Below are 15889 nucleotides of genomic sequence, written 5' to 3'. Positions count from 1 at the left end.
AAAGGACTGTTTTGTGTAATTAGATAAAGGTTTTATCAGCCATCAGGTGGTGTAGTCACCCCCCTAACCACAGGACACACTCAGAAGAGTATTTTTGGAACAAGCCACACATGGGACAAAACTGTATTATTTACAGCACATAGCCTCATAGTGTTGAATGAATGCAGCGACAAGCAGTGGACTACCTAATGGCACAGATACAAGGAAACAGCAACATTTTTAGTGTTGTTATGCAGTTTCCTAAAACAGGGATGCCTCCTTGTGAGAAGTGAATTGTGTCATTCTACATAAATAATGGAACAATCGTACACCGATTCAATGGGATAAAATGTCTATTTCTCACAGAATATGAATCAATACATCAATCTGTCCTTGCAGCACCGGGCAGACGACTCAAGGGGAAGCTTCTAAAATTAGATCAATCGGAGTACAATCGGGATTCAAAGTGTGCTCCCACACCTGCACACAGTGATGCAGAGGAGCCACGTGGCTGGTGATGCTGTTCTCAGCTTTCACAGAAACTGCCACCTCAGAAGCCACACAGGGAGCTGCCATATTGGATCTCAGCTCTGGTGTCACCTGACTTTCCTGCTACTTTGCGAGTGTCATCAATCTGATCCTGTCAGCAATGGCCGGTTTTGCCATAGAAGACCACTGTTTTTACGGTGGAGGGTTGTGAAATAGCTACAGAGCAAAAATTGCACGCTCACATTATTTGACTTTGGGGGGAAAGACTGAATAAATGCAGATATCTGCAGCAAATACTGTATACAAATAAAAGAAAAGTTAGAGCAGAGGTGAGATGAGATAAGAAAGCCAGAATTACTGATTTTAATGTGCCAAAGATTAAAAAGAATAAACATCATGGATGTAATTTATGCCAGAGTTGTATTATTTGTACAGCAGGCTGAGAATATGATGGACCTGCAGCCAGAGCAGAGCAGAGTTAAGAGGGAGGAACAGACTTCATCATGTCAGCTTCTCTGGGGATTAGCTTTGCTATTGTCTGCTTCCCTGTCTATCCACATACAGAAATACATATGGACACACACACATACTGTACTGCACATTCAAGCATGCACACACACATAGCAAACATGCATACACATAAACATGGACAGTAAATAGATACAAGCACAATGCAATTCCTCACACACTGGCTCATCTAATCTCATTTGCTCTGTTTTTTTCTTTCTGACAAAAAAAAAAAGCCCCTCATTTTTATGGCATTAAATCTGTCACGCTGCATGTGCCTACGAACACGCTAACAGCTACATGCATCTACACTTCTGTTCTCAATCCTGAGGAAAACCCTCCTCAGAAGTAAAGCAAACTACAGCACTGACAGCAACTGAATGTCAGACAAAACATAACTGATTATAACCGCAAACATTCCAGTGAGCCTGAATACTGCAGACTGTGACACTGCATATCCCAGCATATTCAGTTCTGTCCTTGCCCATGCCACACATATTAAGCCATATGGACTTGAATTCCGACACAGATAAGACTTACAGGGTCATGAGTAGAAAGGAAAAGGTGCATGACATTTTTAGAGCAGCAGTCAGCTCACACTGTTTTGCTGTGTCATGCTGAGCACTAGGTCACCTCTAAAAACGCTGCAAACCAAGGTGGAGCAGTGTGAGTGAGTACGCATCTTAAGCCTACCTTGCAGCTTCTGCATCACATTGGTTATATCCCGAGAAGAGTGTCCATAGTGCCTGGGTGATGCCATGCCGCTGTCCTGAGGCAACCAAAGTCACGTCCCAACTCCTGCGCGTCACCCTGGCAAGGCTCTCATGCTGTGATCAGGACTAAGACTGGGCTGCCGTACTTCTGTGTTTTCACACCGACTGCAGGCTATTAAGACTGAAGCGTGTCCATGTTGCTGTGTTTCTCCTTTCAAGTCATCCCTGTTGCAGTAGCAGTCTGCAATCCTCACACTCTGTGAAGCCCCTCCCCTGATGACGATGATGTAAGTGCATTCTGTATGTGTATAGTGTATGTGTATGCTCGCCTCGCCTGAGCCTTTCACTTCTGCAGACAGGACAGCTTCCTGGTCTGCATGCACTGCCACCTGCTGTCCAATCAAAAGGGACCAATAGCGTGCCAGGTTATCTTCTCATGCCTACTGGTTCCGCTGCAAGAGATGTGTGTGTGTGTGTTTGCCGGCGAAGTGAGAAAGTGACACAACAAGGGAAGAGGAGAATTAGCTGTGGCAAAACCTCGCCTATTATGACAACAACACATGACGTACTTGATGATTTTGAAAGCATGCATTTGAAGTATATTAAGGTAAAATCCACCCTAAAATGTAATTGAAATTAAAAGGTTCCTACAAACACAAACAATTAAATCTCTTCCAAGCAAACATATATCTTGATGGATTAATGCCCTTTTCTTATTACAGTCATTTTCTTTTTATTACCTGAAGTATTAGAACAGTAAAAATATGCTGAATTTGGGGTCATGAACACAGAAATGACATAATTAATGCACTAAACTGATGAAGTATTTGGGAATAAAGTAAAAAAAAAAATAACACTTTTAGTTGGATGTAAGGCATCTAGCTGAAAAGAAATTGTCCCTGTACTTGAGTGAAATCACCCTGCCTGTTCTCAGAGCAAACTATGGATTTCTCCATTATTCACTGCTTATTGAGCAGCTTCAGAATTTATCTCATATTTTCAGTCTGACCTACTGCAGCTGGAAAGACAATCAGTGACACAGGTAATACAAGTAGACAATCAATCAAAACACACCCCTGCCAATAAAACATCTCCCCAAAACTATATCCAAGATAAGCTACTGCCCAGCAGATCAGTGCCACCCTTTGAAATGCAGGGGGGAGGTGTGAGGAGCCACTAGGCTCTGAGCACTTATCGCGATGTGTAATCCCATTAGACAAGTCCTTTCATCATCATCTCAGGAGAGCTCTTAGAGGAGCTGAAAGAGGAGCTACACTGCTCTGGCCGAAGCCTCATTCAATAAAGCGAGAGATCGAAGAGGGGGCATGAAAAATCTAAAAGATGAGAAATGATTAATTGATCGCAGATCCTTTTGGCGTATGAATCGGATTGGATAAATGCACAGATTCAGTGCATGTTGAATTCAATCTGATGTGATGACAGCGTTGTGTAATCTGCTTCAGAGATTAATTTATGGAATGGCTTTGTGTTAATGAGTTGGTGGCGCTGGGAGCAGGTAAATGCGGGTGATTTTATGGGTGTGAATGAGCAGGACAACAGGGCGGCTTTCCACAGGGAGTCCAGATTTTTACATCTCTGTATTGTCTAGGCTCTCTTTTGAAGCTCTGCTGGGCACCATTTGTCTACAGTGACTGAGCAAACATGATGTTTACTGGGGAAAAAAAACACTCTTAGCCAAAATGATGTGGGGGGAGGGGTGATTATTTACACACAGGAATTGTTGAACATGAAAAACTCCTCATTCCCAAAACCAGGCAACTGTTTTTACTGGGTGTTACTGGGGAAGATCACCACCAAATCAATTCTCTACCCAGGTTTCTCCATATTGTTAATAAAATGACCAAAATGTGTTGTATAGAGGGCAAAAAAATATGATCCATCCAGATTACACAGCCAACCAAGATGGCAAAACCGGGAGCACCGTTTGACTTCCCAGGGCGATACAGTGGGATTTGGTTGGACTGGCCGGCTCCTCTGCAGCAGAGACGGACTGCTGATTCCTACATTTTTACGCAGCTCAGCTCGGGGTGACCTCTACCGTCCGGAGCCCCTCAGGACCAAACAGATTCAGCAAAAGACGGAGCGGACAGTGCTGTAGTACAGAGCAGAGACAACGCACAAGGGTCAATAGGAAATCTTCCTACAGTGGCCAAACCTTTGCCTGTTAAAGTCCGTTTCTCTTATCTAATCATTGCACAGGCAGAGAGCCGGGACCAAGACCGCCAGCGTGGTAATCTCCCTCATACATAGTCAGCACTTTTCTAAAATCTCATTAGAAAGTTTGTTGTCCACCCACATGTCAAAATCAACATAATGCCAAAGAGGGAAATGCTGTTCTGCAACTCTATTTCATACCGAGGTTAAAAAACATCAAAAGGATGTGGATTTAACCTGCAACCCTTTTTCACTGTTTTCTACAGGAAAACATATTTTTGCAAATCTCATGCTGCACAATGTAGGCAATATCAAATTGTGTGATTTTCTTCTCAAAATATACAGTAATCAGTATGTTTAACCAAGCTAACTCACAGTATTACACATTAAGAAGAGTTTTCATGTTACATATGTTTCCTTTGCTCACATTATTTCAGGTTGACCCAGAGGTTTTTTCACGTGGACTATGTAAAAGAGCCTAGTCTGCATGTTTAATGGACAGGGTGGGAGTGGAGCTGCTCTTTAGAGGCATGATGAGATGTGCTGAGAAGTTACCCTGGAGTATTACGCCATCTACTGGTCAAAGAAGGAACAGAAGGGACACACAGGGCAGACAGTCGCTGGTGGTTGGGCATTTGATTTCTGACCAATTCAGCCTCTCTGCATCCAGATATTACTGAGCAGTGGTATTAATGAATATGTAGAAGGAAAAAAAAAACATTTAACAAATCACTTCCTCCCTCCACCAACATCTTAGTTTATATATGAGTGTTATCCTGGAGAGTTGTATTGATAAAAGCTACGGTTCAGGAGATTGAAAAGGTATTGCTTCATTAAATTTTGATATTTAGAAACCCCTCACTGTTGTGTATGATTTTTAAACCACAGCAATAAGTCCTTACAGAAACATAAAGTCTTTACTAAGACATTAAGGACAGCACACTGTAATTTCCCCCGGCTGACATTTTGAAAAAGCCATGAACTTAAGCTATGAACTTCAAAGAATGTCTCCACCTATGAGCAGAATGACCCTTTCTAATCCAATAATGCCAGAGCAGAACACGGCGGCCACACACACTATTTCACACAGTGTTATGGGTGTTTGTTGGTTATTTTGGACAGATTTTACAGCAGAGCCAACAATTAAAGGAAGTTCAAGCTTTGGGCTATTTTCTCTGAAGGTTGTGAACTTCTTAGCATAATAGACTCACAAAGATTTTGTCTGAAAATCGAAATCTTTTTCATCTTACTGAACAGGATTAACAGGCTGGTTTGATTAATGCTGAGTTCGGGTGCAAGGTGAAGGATGGTTTATGGGCAACTCTGCAAAGCAAAATCCAAAGCTGATGGTGCAAACGGGCTGATCTACATTAGATACATACCAATATGGCTACTCACATCCTTCCCCCTGACTGGATTGATGACCTTGCAGATTTGCCTTGGAGAGGATTAAAACAATGCTGACTGTCGGATCGAGAATGAGTAGCATGAAGAGTTTGGTTTTACTCACTGTGTCCTGATTTGTCATGGGCAGAAAAAACAAACCAAAAAGTAAAAAATACCGGTGCTGTGCTGCTTATCATACAGCACAAGTTTTTTTTTTTATGAACCTCTCCAACTAAGAGAGGACCAGACGTCCAACGCAGGCACTGCTGACCTGGCAGACACTGTGGAAAGACTGAGCGTGCTAACAAAGACGCTGAAAATCAGAACATATCCACATTCTTATAGTCAGTTTAAAAATACACCAGAGCAGTATAATTTTAATTTGCATCATTACGGCTGAATATTGAAAGCACTTACATCATTGCCACCATCAATTCCTGCTGTGGTTTTGCCTTCAACACACATTTCAGACCCAGAGCTGTAGCTGCTGGTGCAGCTTATGGCACAACTGTCGCCTGTGGTCTCTGTGGTGGAGGGGAAAAATAAGAGAGAGAGACAGAAATATTTATCATTTCTGAAAGGAACAAAAATATTGGTGAGTGTGGTGGACTTTCCTATGGTAAAAGCAGAAGTACTGAGTCTTACGGCGCTGGTGTGACACTGTTTCACATTAATCAACCTGAAGGAAATGATGAGGGAGGAAGTGATTATAGCAACACCCCGTCCCCCCCCCCCTACCCACCACCAGGATCTCTGTCCTGGATAGATAAGCCACTCCTGTTGCTAATTTCAAGCAGAAAAGCAGGAAATGTGACAGCGTAGTTTTCCGCTTCCATAAACAAGACGACTGCCAGAGTTAGCCACCAGGGCTGAGTCTCCCTCTGAGGGAGACAGACGTACTGACAGGGAAAGTGAGCGAGGGACGAGAGAGGGAGAAAGTGAGAGGACAGGAAAGAGGGGAGGCAGAGAGACAGGAAAACCCATCAGAAGAAGAGAGAGACAGGCAAGAATTGACTGAAGGAGAAGGGAAAAGAAGAGACAGCAAGAGACAGACTGGACTGAGTATCAGTCTGTCTTCGTCTCTTCTGACAGAACAAAGTCATGGCTGAGAACAACACAAATCTCTTTCTGGAAATACTTCAGTCTTTTGACGCTGGTGAGTTGTTTCTAACTTCCCTTCTCTTATCGCTGCTCTTTTTCATGTGGTCTCTGATTGGCACCGCTGTTCTCTAAGGAATTCAAGCTTTAATCGCCTCCGGAATCGACACAATATGTGGCCCTGATTCCTTTTTTTATCCCACAATTTAGGATACTGAAAGAGCCTTTCTCCATTTTTTACGAGTACTCGCTCCAGATCTTAAATGCACAGACGTGTTTTCTTAGTTTTTTTCCTCGGTTTTCCCAAATGTCATTTCCAGATGACTTTTGACCAGTCTCTCATTTCCCTTTTCCCAAACTTAGAGAAAAAATCCTGCTGTGGAAATATGGGCCGGTAGCAAAGAACGTTCAGGCTTTTTAACGCTTAACTGTATTGAAAGGAAATTGATTTGTTTTCCCTGGCAGCAGTCCAAAGGGATTTGTCTTAGCCTCTGCATTCTCTCTCTTCTCTCAAGCAGACTTATTTTGGCAAAGCTGCTTTCAAGGCAAAGAAGCAATGAGCAAAAAGTCAGTGCCTCTTCTGCGGGAATGGAACGCCATCAGTTTGTTGTCCCCAAAATCTTGTTCTCGTAAACATGAGAAAGGAAAGCCTGTTATTATTATGTTAAGGGAAACCATCTTAAAAGACACTGCTGGCAATCCTCCATGTGTTACAAACAGATGGTTTTGGTAATCTTTTTAAAGGGACAGGTTCTGATAAAAATTCCTTCCATTGCCAGGTGATGATTGCAAAAGACATAAATGCAAAACGTTATTCAGGGAAAAGTGTGTTTAGATGCATTGCATGAACATAAATACCATTAAACTTTTGTCCCTCACAGTGAACCTGAAGAGTAAATAAGTAAACAGGATGGAAGAGATAAAATATAAATCATGTAGAAACCAAGAATTTGGAGGATGTTCGCGAAGATTTCAGAAAAAATGCAACCTGAAGCACAGATCATAAAATATCTGTTTTGATATGTGTTTCTCTCTTCACAGTCCCTCTGATCATAGCCTTCTGTGTGTCCATGGCGGTGGGCCTGGTCTTAGGGGCTCTGGTTTACGTGATGTTGACCTGGATGTCCCGGCGTAGAGCAGGCTCTGCCAGCATCACCCGCCGCCCTCCTCGCCAATCACGCACGTCTTCCCGCAACCGTCCGGGCTTTAACCGCAACAGCAGCTATGACCGGCGCAGCAACAACAGTTTAGTCAGCGCTGCTTTCAGCTTCCACCGTCAGACTTCATCCCCAGATCACCTCGACCCGCTGGGCCACAAATCCAGTTTCAGGGCCTCCACCTTCCACCCTCTCCTCCAGTGCAGCCAAATTGCGAGGGAGGCAGAGCAAGGGAGCCAGACTACGCTGCCTCGTACACCGACTCTGACCATGTCGACCGGATCATCTCAAACAGCAGGCCAGCCAGCTGCCACCCAACCCAGACCCGAGTCATTTTGGGGGAATAATGGCCTGAGGGGACTCCATGCTACACAGACCCCACCTCCAGCTTATGAGAGCATTATTAGAGCTTATCAGGAAACACGCACCTGAGAGGAGCGAGAGCACCAGGCTGACTCTTAATGAGCCCAGAGTTGTGAATGGATGTACAAATGACATTGGACTGAAGCTGTAATGAATTATATGACCAAGTGGGGCTGAGTGGAGCAAACACGGACATCAAGGTCAATTGTGTGCCCTGCTCAATGCAATAACACTCTGAAATCAGTTTTGTATGTCTTTTGGTTTGTTTGCATATATCTGGCGTTGACACAAGCGTACTTGCCTTTGATCATTCAATATGGATGCGAATTTTTAAAAAAAAAGTTATCTGACACTGCAATGTGGTAATGGCTGCTTATGACCAGAAGTTCTTCTGCTTAGCAGTCTATATTTTGTGGTGATTGACACTTATGTACATTTGCACAGACTCTGTTTAATTAACACAAGGCAAAAACCTCCAAATACATACTGGTGACTGGGCATTTATGCTGCAAGGCAAGACTTCTCCTTTGTCCCCGCTGATCATCCAATAAGTATTCCACAGAGAGAATTATTGTGTGTTTACCCCAAAGGAAGGCGAGTGTTTGTGTGTTAACCTGTGATTAATAAACTGTAGAAGTTTCATTGACATATTGATGCAAGACTTGGTGAAGACAGTTTTAAACTCATTTGATGATTCAACTGCTGCCTCGCTTTTTTTTTTTTTTTTTTTTTTTTTTTAAACAGAGCTGTGGTATTTTGGGTGTACGTGGCATTCAAAGTAATTTGGTGTGTCTGTGTGTGTATGGATGTGCAGTGTGTGTGAGCACAAGAGAGGGGGGGATACAGAAAAGTGGGCATTTTTGTGAGTTTTTCTATTTTAATGTAATTTACTGAACTTTGCCTGTAAGTTAATGCAATAAAAGCAAGACTCAAAAGCACGACAACAGAGTTTTCCATAAAAAGCTTTAGCACAAGCAAAACACTGCCCCCACCTTAGATGAGGCAACACACCACGTGGACATAATAACATGGACACCTGTAAGATATTGCAACCCAATGCAGCAGTCATCCAAATAAATACTACCTTAGAGAAGTTTCCAGAGTTCCTTCGTTGTTGACTGTGTTAGACAAATTTGCTTACACAAGTTTGAGACAGTGGTCTGCACTGCGACGTTTTAACACCAAAGAGACCGCAATCTATAGTTTAACACCACAAACAAAAACCTCGTGCCAATCAATCAGCTCGCGCGAGCCGCAGTGGATGACGTATTATTTGTGAGACACATTTTCGTTGTGTTTATGAAGAACACCGGGAGCTGCGGCAGCGGAGATCGTTGTGGTAACGTGAGTCCTTTTAAAACTTGTCAGCCGACAAATAAGGTAATGTCAAGGTTTGACAATAAAACTGGACCCGCACAAAAAGTTTTGTGAGGTAGTCAGCCGGTATCTTATTTAGAAAGTCAGCTCTAAACGTTAGCCAAAAGCTTCAGTAAGCTTGTTAGCTAATAATTTAGCTTGACTCGCTGTTACCGTTCAGCTGTGTTTATGTTCATGCTAATGTTGGGACACCTTGGCTTGCTTTAGCGTAACATAAAGGTGAATGATGGGGGAAGACAAAGGTGGCTGTAACAGCTGGTTCGACGTAAGACTAAGTTAGTTATTCTAAGTCCATTGCAGCAAAGTTAGCTTACGTTAGCTGGAGGACTTAGGGGCGATTTGATGCTCAGTCAGCCAGTTAGTTAGTTGACATGACGCTTACTTATTGTCAGTTATTTAAACGTTAACTGCTGATACTGTCGCTTGTGTTTTCATAAGAGCAGCATCCCTGGGCAATCATATACGTGCTTTAATTATATGAAGTTAGCTTTAGCAAAAGTGCCACTGGTCACACGCCTGACTCTGATATGCAAATTTAGTGTGAGGCTAGCTTTGGTTGGAATAAATGACTTTGGTGGTCTGATTAGCTCATTGTACTGGGGGTGTGCAGGCGGAGGATGTCTGTTGCAGCCCTACGTTTGATCCGCTGTCGGAGGCTAAGCACAGCTGGGCCGCCTGGAGTGAAAAAGGTGCTTCAGTGGAAAGATTTAAGTAAGTCGTGTACGCCGCTTTTTGTCAGCAGTCTCACAGATCCAAGTGCTCTAAATACATGGATTCAACAATGATGCTTTCGAGCTTCAAACTGTCTAATGTAGAGTCTTTTTCTGTTGGAATTTAGGGAAGTTTGCTAAAGTAACTGGTGCAGTTGTCTTGGGGTAAGTTACAGTAATTACATACAGATTTTAATCCTTGACTTAAATGGCCAAATTTTGATTGCATCCACAGCTTATCGATTACATTTGTATAGGGGCTGTCTTTTTATCACTTATGAAGTGGAGGCCTTGGACAAGGCTGTGACCATTGACACTCGTGCAATTCTTAAGGAGAAGTACAAGTCTTACATCTATCTGAGAGCCACTCCCTCAGATGAGAAGGAAAACCTTGCTGCAGGTACTGAATGTCCTTCACCTTGACCAAAGTGGACAATTATGTGTCCCGTTTTAAACACCTGACAAAACTGAGTATGACACTTTGGGTATTTGTTTTAGTTTACATGTACTGTTTTTGGAAATTACCCTACTTCCCAGACCAGCTGGCATCTGGAAAATATACAGAGTGGCTTTATTTCTTTCTCATGTGAGCACAAAGTTGTACTGAGTCTGCCATGTCCAGGTGCCCAGTGACATCAGTTAAAAGTAGTGTCTTTCCTTCCTTCCCCTCTCTATCTTTCCTGTCTGCACCTTTGGGTCTGTCTGTTGACTGATCTCACTTCCACTGGTCAAGGGTCACTTACTTAATGGAAACAATTACCCCACCTACCTACCTATACTGAGACATCACCCAGCAACCATTACTAAATGGCCTCTGTTGTCTTGGTAGGGTTTTTATAGAAATCAAATTCAGATTTTCCAGGTCCATAGTCATTTTTTGACACACTGCATCTTTTCCAGGGCTCACACACAAAGCAAGGAGGGAGCTTCATAAAGCAGCAAGGCGGTTTCTGGAAGTATCTTCCAAGCTTTTGCTGCAATCACTAGATGGTAAGAGACTAAAAGTTGTCATCGGTTTGCCTAAAAATCACACTTTAAGTGCACAGTGTGAAGTGATAGTACAGCTCGTCTTTTTAAGATTGGAAAGCACAAGTTGTTGCTAAAAGAAGCACAAATACTTGACAATACTCAGAAAACTACAGTTCCTCAGTCATTTTTTGGCCAAAGGAAACACCTGCCTTGTACATGCACATCCTGTTATGAATGTCACATAGTTTGGGCATTCATGTGTATACTGTGCAGTTGGCTGTGATACACATTACTAACTGTTTTGTTCACCTTCATATTAACTCTGTTGAGTCACTCATTACTTAACAGAAATGCACAGACTGTTTAATAGAAATATGACATCTTTTTAATGAAATTATATTCTCGTAAGACATCTAATGAATGAACTTCTTACTTAACAATTAATAGCTGCCAAATTGATGACCCAAGTTTTGAAGCCACAAGGTTTGTAACTTTGTAGCTGTAGCCGTAATCTGAAAGTGGTACTGTAGATACCAGTGGTTAGTCGTGGTAGATGCAGTTTGAATTCAATTCCAGAGTGTCTTTATGAGTATTTTTAGCACCCTTTATCCATTTTGTTCTGTAAACATTCAACCAATTAGTTTGTTCTTTATTTGTATGTCTCAGAGCACTTTAGCCATGTTGATGCAGACCCACATGAAGTGGCATTATGGGTCTTACTAAAGAGGACACAGTCGGCCAATAAAGCCATCAGACTACAGGCTGTGCAGGAACTTGCACAAAATCACCACTGGCATGGTAAAACACACCAAAAAATCTCAAATCTAAGGATTACAGTAAATAAAAAAGTGAAATGGGGTGGATTCATACCTGTTGTCAATAACACAGACTACCAGTACCAGACAGCTGCCCAGGTTATAGACCAGCGAACAGCAGTGGGCCTCGCCCGGACTCCTCAGGTAGACCTTCGATTCTTCCTGCGCGCACCTGCACTGCCTGACCTGGACGATGTAAGCAGCTCTTTAGAAAATCTATTATATGGAACACCTCTATTTCTCTATTACTAGCAAACCACACTCATCCACAGATTTAATTTCTACACTAAATAGGCTCTACATGTTTAGATTGTTGTGTATTTCTTAGTTTTCTCAAGGCATCAGATTTGTGATATTGTGTCTTGTTGGACGAATTATATGGGATATGTAACAAGCATATTAGATGATAACTAAGATGTGTTCACTTCTTCACAGGGTTTGTCAGCAGAGGACGGACTGAGGCAGCTGCTGGGGTCTCTGCCTCAGTCTGAGGTGGACAAATGTGTTCAGTACTTCACATCACTGGCCCTCAGAGAGAGCACCCAGTCCTTGGCAGCACAACGGGTAATTGAGACTGAAAGATGGACTCACGCATGCACCTCTGCAGACAGTCTTGCCACAGATTGACACAGATTGTCAGGAGAACAATGCTTTGTTCAAAAATATTGAAGATTCAGATCTTTAAATCCTCTTACTAATGCAAATGCTCTCCTGTGTTGTAGGGCGGTCTGTGGTGTTTTGGAGGTGATGGGCTACCTTACGCCCAGAGCCTCACTTCTGTTCCCTCTGAGAAGGTGGAATCCTTCTGCCTACAGGCACTGGTACAGCACTCAAAGGTAATGATGACCATTACACATCTCATCATGGTCTGGTCTTGGCTTTTCCCTCCGTGTGATACACTGAAATTCATGTGGCATATTTTCCAAAATGCACGATTTGACCGACGTTAGCTTTCTCCCATTTGGGGAGATACTTGCACTGACCTACAGGAAAACATTTAAAAGGGAGGACAGCGGGAGAGGTGTGTAAAATACGGGAGAATTCCAGGAAAAATGGGAGGGCTCCCAGGTCTGGTGAATAAATGTTCTGAACTTACTGAAACACATCTTGTTTGCAGGTCCAGAGCCATTGTGACCACATAGTTGCCAACGGAGGGCTGCAGCTCCTCCAGAGGGTTTATCAGCTCCGCAGAGACTCCCTGAAGATTCAGAGAAACATTGTTCGTATCATAGGAAATTTGGCACTCAACGAGAGCATTCACCAGGCCATAGCCCAGTCTGGTAAGCAAAAACAAGATCTGCAGCCTGATTTTTTATGTGCCTGTTTCATTAACAGATAACACACAGACATTATTAGTCAAATGTCAACTGTTTTTATGTTGTCACCACCAGAGGTGCTTCACAGTATTTATACTTTTACACATTTGTTTGTATGTTGGTGTTTATTTTCTGTTTTTAATACTTTCTGCCTCAACTGTATTAACTGAAAACTGAGCTGATTATAATGAATCCAATCCTTTTTGCCCTTTCTCCCTCACCCATATCCTTATCTTCAGGCTGGGTATCTGTCCTGGCTGAGATGATTCAGTCTCCTCATGTCATGCAGGCGTCTCATGCAGCCCGCGCTCTGGCCAACCTGGACAGGGAGGCAGTGGTAGAGAAATACCCAGACGGCGTCTATATCCTCCACCCACAAACACGTGGCAAGTAGGAAAACAATTCATTCTATTTAGACATTTTTTTTTTAGATTAGATTTGTTTCACTTTATTCTATGTGTAAATCAACACCTATCTTTGACAATTTCCAGCCAGCCAATCAAAGCAGACGTGCTCTTCATCCATGGGATTCTTGGGGCTGCTTTCAAAACGTGGAGACAGAAGGACCGGGTGATGTTAGAGGAAGCAAGGGGGGCAGAAAGCACAGACGACTACACGGAGTGCTGGCCAAAGGTGAAGAATCCACATAATCCTTCCTCTTCTGTGGAGTATTGTGGATCACCATCAAGTGTCTTTCCATGTTTTATTCCTGCAATGAAATGAAATCAACTATGGATTAGTCATTTCTTGTTGTTCATCTTTGTTGCTGTGTCCTCTTTTATTGACAGTCATGGTTGGCTGCTGACTGTCCAAATCTGAGAGTGCTATCAGTGGAGTATGACAGTCACCTCAGTGATTGGATGGCCAAGTGTCCTGCTGAGAATCAGAGGTGAGGAATCCACGTGCCCCCTGGTGTTTAACTCTTAACTATTGTGGGGTTGTGCAAGTACAGGAAAATGATATTTGATCTGTAAAGCTAAATAAGATACCATTCTTAGTGAAATTAAATGTTTTATTATCCTAAATGTTCCAGTGTGACTCTCAATCGGCGAACTGTTGATTCATTTGTTGCTTTTGTCGATTCAGGAAATCCTTGGCCTACAGAAGTCAAGAGCTGCTAAAGAAGTTAAAGCTGGCAGGAGTTGGAGAGAGGCCTGTGGTCTGGGTAGCCCACAGTATGGGAGGTATTTTGTCAAAACTTTCCTTCCACAAGCATGTTAGATTATTACTCATATCCCTTGAACAGACGGCTTGGACTTGTTCCACACATTTACCTACATGCGATTTTATTTCTCTTATTTGAAAGCTGCGCTCAATGTCTGTCTGGATCCTCTTGTACTTGATTTCTCCATCAGGATTGCTTGTGAAGAAAATGCTGCTGGATGCCGCAGAGGACCCAGATATGCACGGACTGTTAGAGAACACCAAGGGCATTATGTTCTATAGTGTTCCTCACCATGGCACCTTTATGGCAGAGTACTCTGTCAATGTCAGATATCTCCTCTTTCCCTCTATAGAAGTCAGAGAACTTTGTAAAGGTAAGTGAGTTTAATGAATTCTGACACCCAAGACTGTTTGTGTTTCACAGAAACTGTTCAGTACCTACTGTGACTTGTTGTCTGTGTCTTTTAAGACTCACCAGCACTGCGAAACCTGAATGAGAACTTTCTGAACATGGCCAAAGAAAAGGAAATCAAGGTGCTGAGCTTTGCAGAGACACTGCCAACTAACATTGGTCCCATGATCAAGATACTAGTGGTACCAACACAGTCAGCAAGTATGTAACACTCATGGGAATTGCAAAAATAGCGTAGATCTTGAAAGCTATGTGTCTGTAATCTTGTTCCTTTATCTCTTACCTTGAGCCTGCTCTGGTTTGATTTCAGATCTTGGCATCGGGGAGCTCATTGAGGTAGATGTAGATCATCTCAGCATCTGCAAGCCAGAGAAGAAGGACTCATTTCTGTACAAGCGCAGTCTCCAGTTCATCCAGGAAGCACTGCAGAGCTACATCAGTCACTGACTGAAATATATGAACACAAACACACCGATGCGACCTGCTGTTTACTTGAAATGTGGAAAAGCACTGTCACCGAAAACCAAATGGAAGCATAACCACCTCTTATTGTACGTTTACATTAACAACCACCAATGTGATAATAGTGTTATTAGGGAAATTAAATGTATCTACACATTGATTTCTGTGAAGAGTTGTTAATTGTGATCAAACAAATCTGGGTGTGATGTTGTTCTCCCAGTCATCCTCCTACATTAGTCTCTCTCACTCGTAATTCAGATGAATTTTAAAGATCACTTGAATTTTTATAGATGCAAGTTCAGATCTTAAAAATGTATTCTGCGTTTTGTTTTTCCATTTCATCTTAGACTTACCGGCTTAACATATGGCACATGATGCTCATACTGTATTTACTTTAACATGCACTGACACCATTGCGATTCATGCTCCTCAGTATTTTTGACCAGAGTGATGATTTATGATTTTATTTTTCTATTTATGTATTTTATTCCAAATACAGTATGACTGTCATATTGTTTGCCAAAACTGATTTCTTCCTGAACCGTACCTCAAATGGACCTGTATTAATGATAATTTTGTATAGGACTAGCATTCAATCGAGCGATTGCTTTTGAATCTCCATGTTTGTAGTCCAAAAGGCTACTATCACTGCAGAGAATGAATAAAAGTTGGAGGCTTTATTTGACTTGTCTATGCACTGCATCATTTTCATTTCAAACCTACGTTGCAATGCAGATCCCACTGAGTTCTTAAACTTTTTTTTTAAAATGATATTCATACTACAGTGATTTAAAATA

The 15889-nt window shown here is 42.3% G+C and overlaps 3 protein-coding genes across 8 annotated transcripts in view; 2 read left to right on the top strand and 1 right to left on the bottom strand.

The window, feature by feature from the left end:
* syne1a (spectrin repeat containing, nuclear envelope 1a) overlaps positions 1-2039 on the bottom strand; it is a 121869-nt gene extending 119830 nt beyond the window's left edge. The window contains exon 1 of the mRNA XM_076755671.1: positions 1669-2039. Coding sequence (XP_076611786.1) covers positions 1669-1735 — 67 coding nt within the window. The 5' untranslated portion in view covers positions 1736-2039. The remainder of the gene's footprint in view (positions 1-1668) is intronic.
* Positions 2040-6073: 4034 nt separating this feature from the next.
* myct1a (myc target 1a) lies at positions 6074-8797 on the top strand. Its single transcript, XM_076756477.1, has 2 exons — positions 6074-6405; positions 7389-8797. The coding sequence occupies exons 1-2, from the start codon at positions 6351-6353 to the stop codon at positions 7934-7936; spliced, it is 603 nt and encodes a 200-aa protein (XP_076612592.1). The 5' UTR covers positions 6074-6350; the 3' UTR covers positions 7937-8797.
* A 354-nt stretch (positions 8798-9151) lies between these two features.
* serac1 (serine active site containing 1) lies at positions 9152-15775 on the top strand. 6 transcript variants are annotated; one of them, XM_076756848.1, is made up of 18 exons: positions 9158-9211; positions 9855-9955; positions 10083-10119; positions 10212-10354; positions 10855-10944; positions 11371-11406; positions 11590-11721; positions 11812-11933; positions 12174-12302; positions 12461-12574; positions 12856-13018; positions 13294-13444; positions 13546-13687; positions 13843-13943; positions 14141-14238; positions 14410-14592; positions 14688-14831; positions 14941-15775. In XM_076756848.1, the coding sequence occupies exons 2-18, from the start codon at positions 9862-9864 to the stop codon at positions 15075-15077; spliced, it is 2016 nt and encodes a 671-aa protein (XP_076612963.1). In that variant the 5' UTR covers positions 9158-9211; positions 9855-9861; the 3' UTR covers positions 15078-15775. The 6 variants fall into 6 exon arrangements, with proteins under 6 accessions (XP_076612969.1, XP_076612963.1, XP_076612968.1 ...); XM_076756850.1 differs by having other exon boundaries at positions 9183-9206; XM_076756849.1 differs by having other exon boundaries at positions 9189-9299.
* The last annotated feature ends 114 nt before the right edge of the window (positions 15776-15889 follow it).

This window comes from Chaetodon auriga, chromosome 18 (assembly GCF_051107435.1).
Source record: "Chaetodon auriga isolate fChaAug3 chromosome 18, fChaAug3.hap1, whole genome shotgun sequence".
Classification (NCBI taxonomy): domain Eukaryota; kingdom Metazoa; phylum Chordata; class Actinopteri; order Chaetodontiformes; family Chaetodontidae; genus Chaetodon; species Chaetodon auriga.
This window is presented reverse-complemented; position numbering and strand designations above follow the sequence as displayed.